Here is a 19,601-nt window from a genome sequence, read left to right as displayed (position 1 = left end):
TTCTTCTAGGTTGTCCTATTTCTTGGTATATAATTGTTCATAATAGTCTCTTGGGGTCCTTTGTATTTTTGTGGTATCAGTTGTAATGTCTCCCTTGTTTTTCTGATTTTATCTGAGCCCTTTCTTAGGCTAGCTTAAAGTGTGTCGATTCCTTCTTTCTTAGAACTGGCTTTTACTTTCATGGAACTTTTCTATTATTTTTTGGTCTCTTTCATTTTACCTTTGCTCTGATCTTTATTTCATTCCTTCTACTAACCTGGGCTTTGTTTTTTGTTTGTTTTTTAGTTCCTTTACATGTAAGTTAGATTGTTAGAGATTTTTCTTGTTTCTTAATGTAGGCAGTTATAAACTTTACTCTTAGAACTGCCTTTGCTGCATCCCATAAAGTTTTGGTATGTTGTATTTCCATTTTCATTTGTTTTAAGGTATTTTTTAAAAAGTTTTCTTTGATTTCTTATAGTGATATTATGCACTGAAAAGTAGTATAGGACATTGTGTAGTCATGGTCTCCAGGATTATATTTGTATCTACATTCTAAAACAGTGTATGGCAGTTGTAACAGTAATATGCTCATTTTATCTTGGTTTTATTTTTTTCTTTGTAAATTAGAGATATTTCTCCTATGCTTAATCCTAGACAAGTTTTCTCAGTATTTCTCTACTTTAAGAAAAGTAGAGAGCAAAGAGTGAGCCAAGAATACAACATAAGCTTATTTATGAAATTAACTGTAAGCCTTTGGCAATTAAGTAAGGGGAAAATACCATAGTTATACTGTCGATTCTGGTTTAAGAAGCATATTAAAGGTATTAAAAAGATGATCTGTGATCTTTTAAGTAAGTTGCAGGTAAAGTTTATTATGTTCCTCAAGTTCATATGCTTGGAAATACTCCCTTCATAGATCTTTAGATGATTCAAGTATGGCTCTTAGGTAGGATCTGTGTTTCAACATAACATTTCTAGAATAAGGTTGGAACAGTTAATTTTTTTAAATTTTAGCCTCCAATTTTTCAGACCATTTCTTCTATTAAAAGATGCATTTATAAGGCATTTATAAACCATTACCTGTAACTACTGATAGTTGAAGGACCTCATTAAGCCACATTTGCCTACTTTATGATGCAGAGGAAAGTGAGGAGACCTTAAAAAACACCAAAGAAATTCAAAAAAAAGCAGAAGAAAAGTATGAAGTATTGGAGAATAAAATGAAAAACGCAGAGGCTGAAAGGGAGCGAGAACTGAAGGATGCTCAGGAAAAACTGGATTTTGCCAAAACGAAAGCAGATGCTTCTAGTAAGAAAATGAAAGAAAAACAACAGGTAATAACCTTTCTTGAAGTGGAACCAATCTTCTGTTGTCAATATAGAGCTGAAGGTGGCCTTACTCATCAGTATTCACCACAACATCTAAAAGCACACTATGGTTCTTTAGGAAATAAAGTATTCATCTTCTAAGTCATTTTGCTGAAAACCTTATAATGGAGGTCATAATTGTAAGGATGGGTTGCAATGTCTTGCTAATTTTAGAGAAAGAGCAAAATTGCCTTTTTGAAAATGCTTCACTTAAGAGTAGACCAAAGCTTGTATCCTGTAGTAGAGCTATGTCCTATTGGCTTGAGTGGTGACATTTCTATTAGGTGATCATCTATGTGAATGGATACTGTGAAACATACAAGACAAAACATGTTACTTTACAAAGTGCCATTCAGTTGTAGACTGGTGCTGAAAACTGCTTTTATCTTTTGGATAGTGCCAAAGCTGGAATTTGAACCTAGACTTTTCTGTCTCCAAAGACTGTGCTCTGAATCACTTTTCTAGATGATTTTATTTAAATCTATTTTTCTTCATATTCTGTCACTAAATACCTGCACAGAGTATTTTCTAACAAACTGAAGGGTATAATGGGAAAGAAGAAAATTGAGAAACCATTTTTTTTTACTTTGAATAATTATGTTTTAAAAAAGGCTTTTCCTCTGCTAATTTATCTTATGTAGAATTCTATATTTTTCTCTGTAGGAATAAAAGGATAAAGGAAATAGTTTATGCTAAGTTCTTTGAACCTGTAAAAACTACATACATTTGTCATCATTTTAAGTGTAGGAAAATAAATTTCCTTTCTCCTTCCTTCTTCAGGGGAAACAGCTTACATGTCTTTTGGTAGTTGAATAACTAAGCTGTGGGTCTTACCTGAATGAGAATCTTAACAAAGTTTGTTGACATGTATGTATTCATTTTTCAGTAATGAATAGCCTGTTGAATGTGTAGATAATGGTTTCTTATAGGAAGTTGAAGCTATCACTCTGGAGCTGGAAGAGCTCAAGAGAGAGCACGCATCCTATAAGCAACAGCTTGAAGCTGTAAATGAAGCTATCAAATCCTATGAAGTACAGATTGAAGTAATGGCAGCTGAGGTCGCTAAAAATAAGGTAATGTTTACTTACCATATTGGAGAAATAGCAAATGTTAATCACTTACAAAATGTTGGCTTGAAGATGTTTGACTTTAGAGGTCTCAATCTCTTCATTCTTGTCTTGATGAGAGGCAAAAACAGTAATTACTGATCCAGAAAGAGTTCTGAAATAATACTAATTGTTTTAGTCTGGCTCTACTCTGAAGACAAAAAGTACACAGTAATTTGAACAGGCTAAGTTTAAAAAACTGACTACATAGGAGTTTGGAATGATGTGTCCTTGATCACTAAAGAGTAAAGAGAATGCTAAATGATATAGGAGAGCAGATATGGGGAGTAGGGCTGAGGAAGTGCACCCATGGAAGGAACAAATCTGGCAAAGAGCCTCATTTTACTTTGTAGGGCTGCAAACCAGATCTAGTTGGAGAAGGCATAACTGTGGCCCCCTGGTGGTGAAGTTTGAAATGCCACATGGGATGCCCCGGGGGCATTGGCCATATGAACATGCTGCAAAGCCCCGCACTCCTCTCCCTCCCCTCCCCCCCCCACCCCCCCCCCCGCTTGATGTTGGTACAGCCATGCAAGCTGCTAGCCCTGGCACATGACAAACTTGCTTTTGAGAAAAGCATGCCAGAACCAGGATGTAAAACCTCTTTCTACAGTTTCCCTACAGCATCCTTTACTGGTGAGGCTGACTATATATATTAGTTGCTGCTGGTGGGGGAGAAATGTTCTGATATCAGAAGCGGGGAAGTAAAGGATTTAGGGCTGAGGGGATTTCCCATGTTAGACATTCTGTCACCTGCAAATTCATATTGTGGTATGTCTTTATTAGAGATTGTCCCTCCTGAATATTGGCTACTCTCTTGTCCCTTTTTGACTTTGAATTGTTTTGTTTCATATTGAGGTATAATTGATATGTATTAGTTTCAGGGGTACAGCATAATGATTTATTTGTATATATTGCAAAATGACCATCCCAGTGAGTCTAGTTAACATCTGTCACCACACAGTTATAATTTTTTTTCTTGTGATCAGAACTGTTACAATCTGCTCTCTCAGCAACTTTTAAATATACAGTACGGTATCATGATAGTTACCATGCTGTTAAAGTTTTCTGTCATGTTGCTATTGATACTATCAGTAAATATCCTTGATTTTCATTTTAACTGAATGTAGATAGCTTTCAAAAAGGGAGTTGCATTCATTTGACATTCATTATGGTGTTTTTGCCTTACTTGAGTCATCTACTTCTACATTTTCTTTTATGTTTTTCCTTTGAAATGATTGTTTTAATGTTGTAGTATGTGGTATTTTGGAAAGTAAGTCTTTCCTCTTGATTCTCTTCTTGGCTAAATTCAAGTTTTTTTGTTTGTAACATATTGGCAAATCACTAGAATAAAGTTTTTACTCTTTTTTTGAAATTAAGAGATCAAAATGCTTCTCAGCTTTGTGTTTTGTGTTGCTGATTAAATTTTCTAGTTTCTCTTCAGTTTCTATTTTGCCTCCAAAGTAAATTTTAGTTTTTTAAAAGTATCTTCAGTTTTTTTCTGATTTGTTGTCTTAATCTCATATTTTTCATGTGGAATTTAAAAATTAGATACGCGTTTCCAAAAATAAATGTGAAAATAAATAATTAGGTATTCCATTCTCAATCTAAATAAAGTCAAAGTTAGAACATGTACCTATTTCCATTTCTCTTTATGGGAAAGTATAAAATGGATCTCTTAGTTTTTAAAGGTTGTTCTTTCAGGCTCTGCATTCTAAATTGTTTCCTTTCCTTGATGAGAGTATCAAAGGACACTCCCAGGAGTCTAAGAAAAGAAACTGCCTATAACTAAACAAAACTAAAATTTCATTTTTGCTCAACCTTAGTGACAGATTTCTATTATAAAAAAGATTAAAATAGTCAAAACTGCAATGCAATTTTTTTTTAAGGATTTTATTATTTGAGAGAGAGCAAGCACAAGCAGGGGTAGCTACAGTGAGAGAGAGAGAAGCAGGCTCCCCACGGAGCAGGGAACCCAATACAGGGCTCGATCCCAGGACACTGGGATCATGACCTGAGCCAAAGGCAGACGCTCAACCTACTGAGCCACCCAGGTGCCCCTGCAATGCAATTTTTAACCTGTAGCCCTGAGAGAATCTTCATAAACATGGTTTTTTTTACATATGGTGTTAGTTAATAAACCTGTGTCTGTTATTTTTCCCTTTGGTTAATATCACCAGAGTATTTTTCACTTGCTTTTCTTGTTCTTCAAAGGTTTCAAAAAGCTAAAATATCTTTAAGTTTTTATTTGAACGCCATGATTTATTTTCCTTTCTCAAAAGACCCTCTAATGACACAGTTTAAACATTATAAGGAATTTAGAGCACTTTGAGAACATTCAATAACCTAACCATAACATTAAGTATTCTTTGTTGCTCAAAATGATAATTTCCTAATGAGCATGCCTAAAATATTGCTAAATTTTTTATTTGTGCTTTTCATCATGAAGAACCGTTCTTCCTCAGATACTTGTAGCAAGTTGTCTTACTTCGGTTTTCCCCCTACCTAAATATGAGTTGAACTAGGTTTTTTTTTGGTTTAGATATTTGTGTGAGTTCTTTTAAGATCTAGGATGAAGCAAAGGGGTTTGCAGGGCAGGGGATTAGTGATAGACTGAATTGCAGTTATAATTACCACTTTGGAGATTGAGTAGCTTCAGCCTTGGGAAGTAGGAGATAATAAAAATCAAAGCAAGAAAATTTTTCTTTGTGCCACAGATCTATTTATTTAGAAAGTTTCTCTTTTATTTTTCTGTTTTGACCCTTGTGCTAGAAAGGGGTTTGCAGGGCAGGGGGTTAGTGATAGACTGAATTGCAGTTATAATTACCACTTTGGCGATTGAGTAGTTTCAACCTTGGGAAGTAGGGAATAATAAAAGTCAAAGCAAGAAAGTTTTTCTTTGTGCCACAGATCTATTTATTCAGAAAGTTTCTCTTAGAATTTTTCTGTTTTGACCCTTGTACTAGAACCAAACATTATGACCTTCCATTGTCACTTGTAAATATGGCTTATAACTATAGAAGGGAAAAGTAGAAAGCCCCAGCCCACATTCTACCCCTCCTGGTAAATGATATTTGGGGATCTGTCATATTATCTTCTCGTTAAGTACCAAAAAATGCTACTTTTCTGAGACCTCAAAAGTCAGATTCCTATAGTCTCTCCTCCCTTCTGCAAGTTGATCCTAACTACACTGTATCCAGCAGAAACTTTGTTGTTGCTTCCAGCATGAATGCTGCATCACATCTTATTTCTACTGGTAAAACAAGTTTTCTCCTGTATGTAAATTAGCCATTTTAATATGAAATGTAGAGGGTTAGGTGACCATCTGCCTGTAATCACATTCCCATCTTCCCCTAAAATTTGTAAGATGATCTTTTAATAAACTAAAAATATGTCCATATTACCTTGCTATATGTTGTCTTCGAATTATGTTTCAGGAGTCTGTAAATAAAGCCCAAGAAGAGGTGACCAAGCAAAAAGAAGTGATAACAGCCCAAGACAATGTAATTAAAGCTAAATATGGTGAAGTAGCAACACATAAGGAACAAAACAATGATTCTCAGCTTAAAATTAAGGAACTGGACCACAACATCAGCAAACATAAACGGGAAGCTGAAGATGCTGCTGCAAAGGCATGTTTGTGTTGTTTATTTTTACCCATAATCAGATTTTTACTTCTGAGTTGTTGAAATATTCTGGTAAACTGCTCAATGAAGAATTCAGTAAAATGGCAGAACTACTGTGTAACAATTTTGAGGCTTATAGCTATTGTAATGGCTTCTCAGCAATGTTCATTTTCACCAAATGGCATAAATGTTTTATTTCTAAATTTCAGGTATTCCTAGCTCCAAGATGTTTTACTGAATAGTGGTCTCCCATAGAACTGACCATTTTTTAATACCCAAGTATTCACAGAACTATTAATATATTAATAGTAATTATATTTCAAAATGAATTAAAAACTCAGAGAAATATATATACAGGCAACTTCTAAAATAAGGACTTAATTGGCTTCCAGATGTCCTTGTGAGGATCTGTACAGTCAATTTTGCAGCCTCATCTGAAATCTGATTTTTTTTTTAAAGGATTTTTATTTATTTGACAGAGATACAGCAAGAGAGGGAACACAAGCAGGGGGAGTGGGAGAGGGAGAAGCAGGCTTCCTGTAGAGTAGGGAGCCCGATGCAGGGCTCAATCCCAGGACTCCGGGATCACAACCTGAGCTGAAGGCAGACGCTTAACTACTGAGCCACCCAGGCGCCCCTGGAATCTGATGTTTTGCTAAGCAGCTGTCTTTTTGAGGTTATCTCAGTTTTTGGTCACTCTTAAAAAGTTTCTTCCTTCTATGTATCACAGTGTCTTAAGTACTTTAAAGAGAATACATGCTTTTGCAGAAATTCATTGCTTGGTTAAGAGGCTGTACCCATGAAGTCTTAGTCTTCTAAACTGTGTAACAGTTTGGTGCCTTTTAAATCTTCTTTAGCACCTTAAAAGTAGAAGAGATTTAACTTCAAAAAAAAGTCAGAACAGACAAAACAGTCACCCTACCCTCTAAAAGAGCCATGTGTGCCTGTTCAGGTTCATTACTTAATTTAAAAAATATAAATATTTTCATAGCCACATCATTAATATCCTAATATTTTATTGTTGATTTCCCATTAGCCTAGTATCCTAATATTAGTGGATTCACTGAAATATTACCAATGTTAATATTGTTAATAGTTTTTTGTAATTGAAAATGCCAGTAGTGGTGATTGCTGGGTGATTTTATTTACAGTTAAGGAAGTGAAAAGGAGACTCACAAGTGGAACTGCTAAAAAGTCAAGGATTCTTTAAAGTATATAGTTTATCAAATATTTATTGCATACCAAGTAGTATAGATAGTAGCCAGGCCCTGAAGATAAGGATAAGCAACTTGTACCCAGAATGCCTTCATAGAGCTTATAGATCATCAGAGAAGGCAGACTGGAAAGGATCCTCTTTGGGGCCTGGAGGTGAGACCGTACCCATGGAATCAATGAGGACAAATGGACAAAGATTCGATTCTACCAGTCAGAACCAACCTTAAACAATTTTAGTAGAAGAAAGTCTTCCTTAAGCACTATAATTTAAAATTTTTAACTGTTTATATTATATAAAGTACATTACTGTGCCTTGTTAAAAGGGAGCGACTAAGGGAATGGAGTCAACATTTAGGGAGTTTTTTATTTAATAATTCTCCTCAGAATTGTCAGTCAGGATTAGGCTTTCATAAATTTACCAAATCTATGACTTAAGTATTCCTATAAGAATTTTAACTTTCACAAGTTGTTTTTGAAGCAATTGATTGAGTTTGGTAAAATGTGAAGGAGCTTTATCTGACTTATATTTCATTCTAACAGAGGTGTTTTACATATACTTTGCATAAATTTGAGCTGGCTGGCTCTTCTTCCAGTGCTTAAGTAATGGGCAGATCTTTTTTTTGAGCCTATCCTCCAGGTAAAAATATCATACTTAGTGTAGGTTTACTGTTCACAGTGATCCTCATTTTTACAAATGAGTCATTGATTTAAAATTACTAAATATTTAAGAAACTTTTTTTTTAAGATTTGAGAGAGCACCAGCAGGGGTAGGGGCAGAGGGAGAGGGAGAGGATCCTCAAGCAGACTCCCTTGCTGAGCTCAGAGCCCAGGACCGAGATCATGACCTGACCCAAAACCAAGAGTCAGAGGCTCAATCGATTGAGCCACCCAGGCGCCCCAAGAAACTGTCTGTTTGTAGACAATGATAGATGCTTCTATTATCCTCTGTGGCTAGGTCTCCAAAATGTTGAAAGACTATGACTGGATTAATGCAGAGAAACACCTCTTTGGGCAACCTAATAGTGCCTATGATTTCAAAACCAACAACCCAAAAGAAGCTGGTCAGAGACTTCAGAAGTTGCAAGAAATGAAGGAGAAACTGGGGAGAAATGTCAACATGAGAGCTATGAATGTTCTGACAGAAGCTGAAGAGCGGGTAAGTCCTTTTCCTTGGACTGGCCACCCAAGTAGCTTCAATGGCTGTCTAGGACCCCGGCAACAAGTACTAGAGGAAATACGTTGCTTGATGCCCTTGATACCGAATTTCTTTCTATTTTCCCTTTTTCAGTTCTTTCTTATTTTATTGTTTTGCATCATTAATTATTTATATATTCTGTTGTACCTTGAATAACTTTTCTATTGGCTTTGCCACAAACATATTCTACCCTTTTCTTATTCTTGGTGTAAATAAAAACTCTTTTTGTTCTAGTTAACTTTTCACATTTCTATCCTTTCTTTCACTTGCCTTGAAAGGGCTTTGAAAAACAAGGTGTACTCTGCTGTCTGCCTCCTTACTAGTCATTCCATAACTGTTGTCTTCCTTTTGACTCTAGGGCATACTAGAACCAATACCTAAGTAATGGCTAATACTGTTAGATGCATAACCACCCCTCTATTAATCTGTAAGTCCAGCAGCATCTTCTGTTTTAATGCTCACTTACTTGATAATGTTATTCATTTCCCCAGCCCTGACAAAACTTTTATAGTCTGCCATGTTACTAGAAAAATCCACAGAGGAAAGCAATCCGTATTCTTGACAGCTCCATAGGAAATAGCTGTCTGAGTAATTTTGTTATGCCTTATACCACCTTTAATTTTGCAAAATTCTGTTTGAATTTGTATCATAGAGTTATGAGAGCTCTCTAAAAGTGGTAATACTTATGAGCTCAATTACTTTTAAGAAGTTTTGCTATAATGGGGTTTTTTGTAATTGTTATTGACATTAGTGTCTACAAAGAATATATATTATGTTAGACACCAAATAGGCTAATAATGCTCATGTTGTGATCTATCTGTAAAATGTTCTTGCTGGTTTTTATTTCTCCATTAAAGCTTTGCAATATATGCCATATTTGTGGAGGAAAATCTTTGGTCTGAATTTGAACTGCATATCGTGAAACTTATTCACTTGTTTGCTTTTATTAGATAATGATAACTCGTCTAATATTTTTTAAAAGAATTCTCCAACTCCCATTTCCTTACCAGAAGGAAAGGCTCTGTCGTTAAGATGGCCTTTTGTTTTGTTGTATTTTGTGTTTGTCCAAATAAGAAGCAACATGGAATTATGAAGGAATAAGAGAAAATTGTAGAGAGGAGTTTTAGGAGCTTGGCCATTAAGCAGAGAGACAGCAAGGAAGCGAGCAGGACTGGCTAGAACTTTTCAGGGAGAATTTGAAGCCTCCTTTGAAGCTTTGAGAAATGAGTTAAGAGGATTTTTAGAAAGTTCTGCTGCTACTCATGGTGTAATTATCCCTCTGCAGCCTCCCTCAAGTTTTTTTCAGTGAGTTTCTACATTCACCAGGAAAAGACCACTCTGAAGATGTGATATTTGAGCTGAAACTTGAGGCACCAATTATGTCAGATACAGAGAAACAGCATTCTGGGAAGAGAGAACGATGCAGGGGCTAGCAGGCTGTAGTGAGCTTATTATGTTCAAGGAACTGAAAAAAAGACCATATGGCTGGAGCCTGGGGAGGACTGGGATGCCAAAAAGTCAGATAAGTAAGGGCCCAATTCTGTAGGACTCATCATACATCATGATGAGGAGTTGAACTTTTGTGTCACTGCTAAAACTGACCTTAAGAAGAAAGCATGCCAGGGCTACTTTTGAGTTTACATACGACACATTTTTCCTTTTTTGCCTTGGCTGCTAGAAAGATCTGGTGGAGCTTGTCCTATAAATTCTCAATAGCAACTAAATTTTACCTATAGGTGATATATTTACTTTCATGATTTGGTTTACATTATAACTCTTAATGCAGTATATCTTTCTGTTACACAGGAGTGTACATATTATATATAAAAATTAAACCTCTAATCCTGAATTCTAGAATATAAAGAAAATTTTATATTTTTCCAATTAAGTATGCTTTTTATCTTACTAGTATAATGACTTGATGAAGAAGAAGAGAATTGTAGAAAATGACAAATCCAAAATCCTTGCAACTATAGAAGACCTTGACCAGAAGAAAAACCAAGCCCTAAATATTGCTTGGCAAAAGGTATTTGAACCAAAAATATTATCATCTATTCTATATGAGGAAAGGATGAAGAATGGTCAGTAGGTTTATACACTAAGATGAATTTAAAATGGATGATTTGCACACACTCATGCTTTAAAACCTTCTAGACTTGACTGCTACCAATTTGCAAAGGTAAATTTGTGTCCCTCCATCATACTCTCACAGTCTACTTCTCTGGTTCCTAAGTTATATTAAATTTCTAACTTTCTAGATTTCTTTATTTTCATTCTTAACCTTGTTTCCACATCTGTGTTACTTTCAAAGGAGATACCATTTGTCTGAAACCTTAGATTCTGTCCAATTTCTGCCATACCCCACCGCTGGGAAGCTGGAAGCAGTCTCAGTTTTGCACTGGGGAAGCTCTGATTGTTGGAAAGCACCTCCCGAGGACCCCTTTGGTTCTAACTTCCTTGGTTTCTCTGGCCCAGGCTCACAGAGGTCAAATATTCCTTCTCTCAGAACATTACTCTAACAAGATTGGCATATTCCTTACCACTTACAAGTTACTAATTGCATTTCAGAATTCATAATTATGCATTCTGTAGGTTTTTAGCAAAGCATTTTGTATGTTAAATTAATAATTCCATAACTGATAGTTAGCCATCCATATTTTATAGATGAAGAAATCAAAGCCTAGAAAGTTGAAATAGCCTAAGATCATATAGCCAAAGGTGGAAAAACTGGAATTCTTTTTCTAAATTAGAACCAAAGTTAAAATTGCCTTTAGTTGTTAACTGCTGTCGTCCTTGTTGCCCTTAAAAAAAATGGGCAGTAAGCAAGGAATGGGCAGTAAGCAAGGAAGTTTAGCAAACTTTAGCAAACTGCTGTCATTCAGCAAAATCCGAAGTGCCTTTTTTGTTTTATCTTATGACAACTTTGGCAGATTTCAAGATTCTTTACTATTATTTGTACTTCCCTGACTGCATGTATTTGTCTCCTGTAGGATAATTCCTTAGCCTCTTATGTGAAAGTTTTCCTGTATCTGTCCTAGCAAAAGACTCTCAGCCCAAAGATTCCAAACATAGTTACTGTGCTGTTTGGTACTTCAACAGTCCCAAGCCTCTGGGATTTAATTGGGCACCTTGCTTCTTTTTTGCTTTTTAATTCTGTAATTATTCATAATTCTGAAAACTTCATTTTCAGTAATGGCAGCATAATTATCCCTTTCAGTCACCTTGTTTTTACTACTCTGTAACTTATTTTCAGTGTTCCATCTCTCTGTGGTGTTTGTTTTAAAATACATGCAAAAAGTTGGTCCCATTATTCTTGTATAAATGTGGACTTAACACTGGATTTGAGAGGTTTTGTCTCTTGTTTTCCCCATGGTTCCTGGACTTAGTGCAAGCACAGATTTATCCTTTAAATTGATGTTCCCCCAATTTCCAAGGTTCTCTCAAAGCAGGTAAATTTATTGAATACTTATTGTATGTCAGGTACCATTCTCATATTAATTTTCTCATTTAATCCTCACAATAACCTATTGAGGTAGTTGTGTTATTATCAGCATTATATATTTCCTTCTGGCTTCCAGCACACTTCATTCAGAAAGCCAGAGTATTTTTGGCATTGGCTATGTTTATTTTTGTTTCCTTCTTAACGTATTGGATTTTCAGAATTTGATTGCATTTCACCTTTTTGTCTGTCCATGAATGTAGTGCATTTTCTATCTTTTTTTTTAATTTTTTTATTGTTATGTTAATCACCATATATTACATCATTAGTTTTTGATGCAGTGTTCCATGATTCATTGTTTGTTCAAAACACCCAGTGCACCATGCAAAACGTGCCCTCCTCAATACCCATCACCAGGCTAACCCATCCCCCCACCCCCCTACCCTCTAGAACCCTCAGTTTGTTTTTCAGAGTCCATCATCTCTCATGGCTCGTCTCCCCCTCTGACATACTCCCCTTTTCTTCCTCTCCTGTTATCTTCTTTTCCTTTTTTCTTAAAAAAAATATGGAACGCTTCACGAATTTGCGTGTCATCCTTGCGCAGGGGCCATGCTAATCTTCTCTGTATCGTTCCAATTTTAGTATATGTGCTGCCGAAGCGAGCACTGCATTTTCTATCTTGAATAGGGCTATATTCTTCTCTGCCCATTAACTGATAAGTTTCTCTTTTACCCTTTGGAGGAATTTCCACATGGTATCCATGGTCATGTTAAGGGTTTAGTAGTAGTCTACTGTTTTAATCCTCTGTTCAGTGCTTTTCTCTTGCCTGGCCAAAAAATTTAAGAAAAGAAAAAGAACCAAAGGTGTTTATAAACGCTGCTATCTTTATCATTCCCAAAAAAGACAGTGGTCCTCTCCATTGTGATGAACCTCACTTAGCCCTAGAAATCTATCCCAGATAAAACTAAAACCTATTAACTCTGTAGAATATTACTCAGCATGTAATGCAATTGCTCTTAAAACTGTATTCCTTAATACATCTGTATTCAGTAGCACTGATTGATTGTATCTGGATCTCATTAGTACCAATATTCATGCACTTGAATTTGGGGATTTCTCTGGAGACCATGACTGTCAGATCCTCATGGGTTTGTGCCTGTGAATGTACACACTCAAATTTGATGAACTCTAAGATTATTAGTTGTGTATTTGAAGACAGATGACCAAATTCTCAAATCATTGATCAAGTGTGTATGCACAGAAATTACCCAATTACAATTCAAATATTGACCTAAATCTCTAGGTAATCTGTGGCTTAATGGGGATAAACCAGACAACTTCTTTAGCCTTTTTCTGTTGGGGTCCAGTCCTGTTCCTGTCTTTTGACAACTTCTTTGGCTGAGAAGAAGCCTACAGAAAAGGACCATTCAACACCTTGAACAGATCTGGTGGTTTGATTTCATGCATCTTTTTTCCTAGACTTCACCTTGATCTTAGGCTTTTTAAGGTTGGCTGATAACCACTGGCCTATCAAAACAGTCAAAAGAAAACAAGTTTTATAAGAGAACATTTTATGCCAAAAAAGAGTTTTTCTTTTCTGCCTCTCCCAACTGCAACTTCAGTTTCCTATGTTATACAGTTGTGTGTCTCTGAAGATGCCTATAATATAGCTTACAAAAGTATCAGAATTCCAGGGTAGAGTTAGAAGTATAGCCTTTAGTTCCCCCTTGGAAGTTAGAGCAGAGCTCAGTAAATTTTTTGTGTAAAGGGGCAGGTAATAAATATTTCTGGCTTTGTGAGCCATATAGTCTCCGTTGCAATTACTAGACTACTGTTTTAGTGCCAACAGCCATAGACAATATTTAAATGACTGGGCATGGCCAGATTTGTCACATGGGCCATAATATGTCAGAACCTGAGTTAGTAACAGACAACAAAATGCATCTGCTAGATTGAATATATACATACCAACATTTGATTATTCTTGGAAAGCTTTCCATAATATTTTAATCTTTTTTTTTTTAAATCCAGGTGAACAAGGACTTTGGGTCTATTTTTTCTACTCTTTTGCCTGGTGCTAATGCTATGCTTGCACCACCAGAGGGGCAAACTGTATTGGATGGTCTGGAGTTTAAGGTTGCTTTAGGAAATACTTGGAAAGAAAACCTAACCGAACTTAGTGGTGGTCAGAGGTAAGTAATCCCTTTGCAGTATTATAATTTCTCATTCCTCTTAGTGTATTATAATCCATCATGATCTCACAGCTAAGCAAAACAAAATTGAAAATTAGGTCATCTTTACATGTAGAATTTAAGGAGCTTAATATGTAAGACTGCAGATTTTTTTAAGAACATTTGATTAAAATAGTAGGCAACAGGGGTGCCTGGATGGCTTGGTTGAGCATCCAACACCTGATTTCAGCTCAGGTCATGATCTCAGGGTCATGGGATTGAGCCTCACATTGGGCTCCACGCTCAGTTGGGAGTCTGCTTGGGATTCTCTCCCTCTCCACCCGCTTGCATGTGCGTGCTCTCTCTCAAATAAATAAACAAACCTTTAAGATAGTAGGCAACAAAGGAGAAATAAGGATAAGCGATTAGAAAACTCGATAAAATATATGAAAAACAACTGTTTTCAGACTTTGGGAAATGAATAGGCCAAGAATATGATACCTGAGAGCAATGAAACAAAAGTGCTGAGCTCAGTGTTCACCCCAGCTTTCTCCATAGGACAGTTTCTGGTTTGCAGGTGCAGGGAGGGGAATCCATACGAAGGCTAGTAGTCTTACTAAATTAAAGAAACAGATTAGAACTTTGGGAGGCCCCCGCTTAGCATTCAGTCTGTACTGTTCCCGAAGTGAAAGCTACTCTACATACACAGCAGAGTTCGTCACACACCCTGAAGAGAGCAAGCTGATCCTCATGCAACTTGAGACTCTTAACACAGTTTCTGGCATCTGATAAAAAGCACTGGACAGAAATCAAGAAAATGTGACTTATAGCCTAGAGAAAAATTATTCGATGGAAACATCCAGAAATGACATGTGATAAAAATAGGAGACAAGGAAGTTATAGAATTATGTTAGTTATTTCCAAGAATTACAGGGGAAAAAGAACCTAGTAGAATTTCTGGAGATAAAAAAATATGCCTGAGAGGAAAAGTTCACCACATGACATTAATAGATTAGACAGTGTAAAAGAAACATGAATGACTTTGAAGGCACAGCAAATAGAAACTATTAAAGCTAAACTGAGAAACACAAAACTATAAAAACAGAGCTTCAGTGACCATCAAGCCGTCTAACATACATGTATTTGGAGTTCCAAAAAGAAAGGAAGAGGCAAAACAGAAAAATACTTGAAATAAAAAATAAGATTTTCCCAATTTGATGAGTTCTATAAACCCACAATCTTCATTTCTGTGAACCCTCGCTAGGATAAACACATCCCCTACCCCCCCCCACATACATACAATAACACAGCAAAGCATGTTATATGAAATTGTGGTTTTTATATGCCAATGATTAGAAAAATATTAAAGCAGCCAAGGGACAAAGATAAAAATGGCTTCGGGCTTATTGTCAAAACTGCAAGCCAGAAGTCTGGAACAACATCTAGAAAGTGCTAAAAGAAAAGCATGTCAACCAAGAATTCTATGTCTAATCGAACTATTCTTTAAATTGAAGTCAATATAAATATTTTTTTCAGAAAAGCAAAAGCTAGAGGAGTTTGATCCCAGCAGAACTGTACAAGTTAAAGGAAGTTTTCAGGTGAAAGGAAAAGGATTTACCAGAAGGAAACTTGGGTCTACATAAAGGAATGAATTCAGATAATCAGCATACTAAGGAGAAACTTAAGAGGTCATGTGGCCTCCCTCCTTACCTGCTGCAGAGAACCAAATAATTAAAACCTACTAAGAGAAAATTGTGAATATTCACATTAAAGATGGTTATTAATTTTTTATTTTTCCCTTTCAGGATGTGCAATCCTAGTCCTTAAATTGTTCTCATGTGCCATATGATGCCATCATGTTACTCTTACATATGTAGAAAATACTAAGACCTGTTAATTTTCCTTGTGAAATCCTTTGTCATTTTTATAACTAGAATAGTGGTCCCTTGATTTATTTCATTATAAGATTCCTAAATATTTTAACAGCATAAAATATATTCTGGTGACTGTTAAAATTGAATTCCAGAGTTCAGATCCCAATATCTAACTTATTTTGCCAAAGTCCTAGAAAATATTTTGAGGAAAACCTAAAATGTATGCTTATTTTCTTATTGGGACCTGAAAATTATTTCCATAATTAAGATACAAAATTATTTTTAGATATATACCATTATTTTAGATGTATATCCAGCACAGTAGTTTTAACTCTTGGTGAGATTTTTTTTCTGAAAGATTAAGTTGGAAGAAAGCTCAGTGCTGTAAGCATTTGGCACAGAGAAGGCCAATGAAAAATAATTTTAGGTTGCTTGAATGACCTCAGCTCCCCTCTCTTGAGATAGAGTCAGTCTCATTGTTTTTTGCACTGTTTCATACATTTCCCTTGCTAGATATTTTGGTTTCACCTTAAAAAAAAAAAAGGCTTTTTTAAATAAAATGTTTAAGAAAAAAATATAAGAATTATTATGATTCTGAACAAAACCAGCTACAGTTACAGGGGATGGTTAGCAAGAAGAGAACTGAAAAAGACCTATAGAATCTGAGATGCCCAACTACAAATTTTAAATAAGGTTTATTATTAGGGTTCTCTGGAGAAACAGAACCAGTAGGGTATGTCTGTGTATGAAGAGGTGGTTTTATAATAAGGAATTGGCTCATCTTATTGTGGAAACTGAGAAGTCCCACGGTTTGTTGTCTGCAAGCTGGAAGTCCGGGAGGACCAGTGGTGTAATTCAGTCTGGGTGTGAAGGCCTGAGAACCAGGAACACTGAGGCAGAATATCCATGTCCCAGCTCAAGTAACGAGGCAGGAAAGAACAAATTCTTTCCTCTACCTTTCTTAATATTGAGTCCTTCAGCAGATTGTGTGATGTCCACCCACATGGGAGAGGACAAACTGCTTTACTGAGTCTTCCAATTCAAATGCAAATTTCACCCAGAAATACCCTCACACACAAACCCAGAAATAAAGTTCAGCCAAATATTTGAGTACTCCGTGATCCAAATAAGTTGACACACAAAATTAACTATCACATAATAATTGTTTGAACTAATGACACTGGGAAGTAATGGGCTATAATCTATACAACTTACTCTTAAATGGTGCCAATAAAAATGTGTATGTGTGTATGTACTCATAGATGCATGCATAGTAAAAGTTTGAAAGAGGGCCAAACCAGTTACAGTATCACGAAGCAGTAGCTGTTGTCTTAACCAGTAAGTATATAGCCCTCACTCGCCTGCTACCTAGGCATCTAACAGCAGTTGGGGAAGGAAAGAGAATACTTAACATGATCTTTCCTTAAGAATAAGTGCCAATTATCCTGATTCTTTGATTGGAAAGAATATAAACCTGTTCAAAATAAAACTCCATTGAAGAGAAAAAAGGAAAAGTCAAAATAAGAGACCATTTTAATACAGCAAAAATGTTGAAGTTTGAAACTTAACATTCTTTATTTCTGTGGTGATCTTTCAGTTAAATCTGCACTATTCCATAATAAGAGGATAGCAGATTTGTTCTAGTGTTTTGGTGAAGAGTGGTAAAATCAAGTTTTGATAACTTCTCTTTTGGTCTTTTTTGCAGGTCATTAGTAGCTTTGTCATTAATATTATCCATGCTCCTCTTCAAACCTGCTCCAATATATATCCTGGATGAGGTAGATGCAGCCTTGGACCTTTCTCACACCCAGAATATTGGACAGATGCTGCGTACTCATTTCACACATTCTCAGGTAAGAACCAGAAAAAACGTCTCCGGGATAGTTTTAGTTATTTGTTCTTCGGAAACTATTCTTTAGTAATGGCTAATATGAAGATATTTAGGATTGAGAAATATTAAAGCATTGTGTATCTCTTTAAATATATAGTGAATATTTACATATACTTACATTCAAATGGATGTAGAAGGAAAAAAGGTTTGGTTTCCTATTAAAGAAAGAGCCAGGCGTTACCACTGTTGGTTGTACCCTGAGGGAGAATCTCATGTTTTCCATAAGTTGGAATTATGGAAATCTCATAAGTTTTCCATAATTTGGAATTAATTTATGGTTAACATTATTTTTTTCTCTAGCTAGCTGCCAGAGAATACACAACCAAAGCAAGACTGTTTTAGGAAATCAGAAAATCATGTGGTACTTGATGGGGGCACTCGTCATTTTTCCTGAGTAGGAAATAGAGAAAAGCCCCTTTATTTAAGAACAGTTTGTTTTTATTGAACTGTTGCTGCAGGAGCTGGGGCTGCCACATATGGTTATATTGATAATGCAACATACAACTCCAGGGGGCTTCACTTATCGTAGTTATCACAGACTATATTATTATGGTAGTCTTTTTAGCAGGTAACAGTGAAGTGGTACCCTTCCTTAATTCTGTAAATGTTCCATTTGAGCTAGTGGTAGTGCTTGTAGGAACTAGTAGCATTCTTTGATACTCTTAAAATTTCAGAGAGAAAGCTATTTCAGCAGGGCATTTAGAGCTAGCAGCAAAACAGTGATGCCAGCTAGCTGCAGAGGACAGCAACAAGCAGTCAAGCAGCAGGAATTAGTAAACCTGGGTAATGACGCACTCCAGGTAAAATTAAGAGACTCCTAAAACCAAATTTAGAAAGCTAGAATTCATCTAGGTGCCCAATATTAGAACTATTTGTTACTTGCATTTGAGGATGGTGCATTTGCTTTGAGCTAAGCTTTGAAAGAAATAACAAAATCAGCATATCTCCAGACAGTTCTTAACCCCAGAATAAAAACAGTAGTGCATTTCTTCAGATTACAAAAAGTATCTTTTATGTTTTCTCTTTTTCCCTTAAGTTCATTGTGGTGTCACTGAAGGAGGGTATGTTCAACAATGCAAATGTCCTTTTCAAAACCAAGTTTGTGGATGGTGTTTCTACAGTAGCCAGATTTACTCAGTGTCAAAATGGAAAGATTCCAAAAGAAACCACATCCAAGGCAAAAGGACCCAAATGACCACATCTGGAAGTTAAAAGTACAAATTTACTCCTTCACCTTGACCTGTTTTTTAAACAAAGAACTTTGGCTTTACTTATTTATGTAAAGATGTAATGTTTTGTTACTTAACCCATATCTTCTCTTCCTTTATGTAATCTCTTATAAATGAGTATAGATTCCTCTCTTCTTAATTAGTGTAACTGTGGTCCAATTACTGTGATTGTGATTTTATGCATGTCCTCAAATGCTTTTTTCTTACGCAGTTCTTTTAGATATAGATATAGATATAGATATAGATATAGATATAGATATAGATAGATATAGATATTGGGGAGCCTGAGATACATGGTTGGTGGTAAATTCTAAAAAATCAAAGAAACAGATGAAATTAAATTATAGGATAAATATAGCTGATAGTCAGCTTTTAATTCGTTTCATTCCTAAGGTAATATTAGTGTGTTTTCTGTTGTTAAGAAAGTCATTTAGGTAAGGAAGACTTATAAAGCAAGTATCTGGACCAACAATGGGAACACAAAGGACACTGTTAGGCATGCAGGA

The 19,601-nt window shown here is 35.8% G+C and overlaps 1 protein-coding gene and 1 non-coding gene across 2 annotated transcripts in view; one reads left to right on the top strand and one right to left on the bottom strand.

Annotated features, from left to right (window-relative positions):
• The window catches only part of SMC2 (structural maintenance of chromosomes 2), a 67,803-nt gene extending 48,460 nt beyond the window's left edge, over positions 1-19,343 (top strand). The window contains exons 18-25 of the mRNA XM_025888414.2: positions 1,123-1,316; positions 2,279-2,422; positions 5,893-6,087; positions 8,252-8,452; positions 10,401-10,517; positions 13,962-14,122; positions 17,681-17,828; positions 18,903-19,343. Of these exons, the coding sequence (XP_025744199.1) occupies positions 1,123-1,316; positions 2,279-2,422; positions 5,893-6,087; positions 8,252-8,452; positions 10,401-10,517; positions 13,962-14,122; positions 17,681-17,828; positions 18,903-19,061 (1,319 nt within the window). The 3' untranslated portion in view covers positions 19,062-19,343. The remainder of the gene's footprint in view (positions 1-1,122; positions 1,317-2,278; positions 2,423-5,892; positions 6,088-8,251; positions 8,453-10,400; positions 10,518-13,961; positions 14,123-17,680; positions 17,829-18,902) is intronic.
• Positions 12,490-12,596, bottom strand: LOC112836796 (U6 spliceosomal RNA). Its single transcript, XR_003211565.1, has one exon. It is a non-coding gene; the product is annotated as a U6 spliceosomal RNA (small nuclear RNA).
• Positions 19,344-19,601: the final 258 nt, after the last annotated feature.

This window comes from Callorhinus ursinus, unplaced genomic scaffold (assembly GCF_003265705.2).
Source record: "Callorhinus ursinus isolate GAN/ISIS: 27379988/994484 unplaced genomic scaffold, GSC_fseal_2.0 scaffold24, whole genome shotgun sequence".
In the NCBI taxonomy this organism is placed as follows: domain Eukaryota; kingdom Metazoa; phylum Chordata; class Mammalia; order Carnivora; family Otariidae; genus Callorhinus; species Callorhinus ursinus.
The sequence above is the reverse complement of the archived record's forward strand: the minus strand, read 5'-3'. Positions and strand labels throughout refer to the sequence as shown.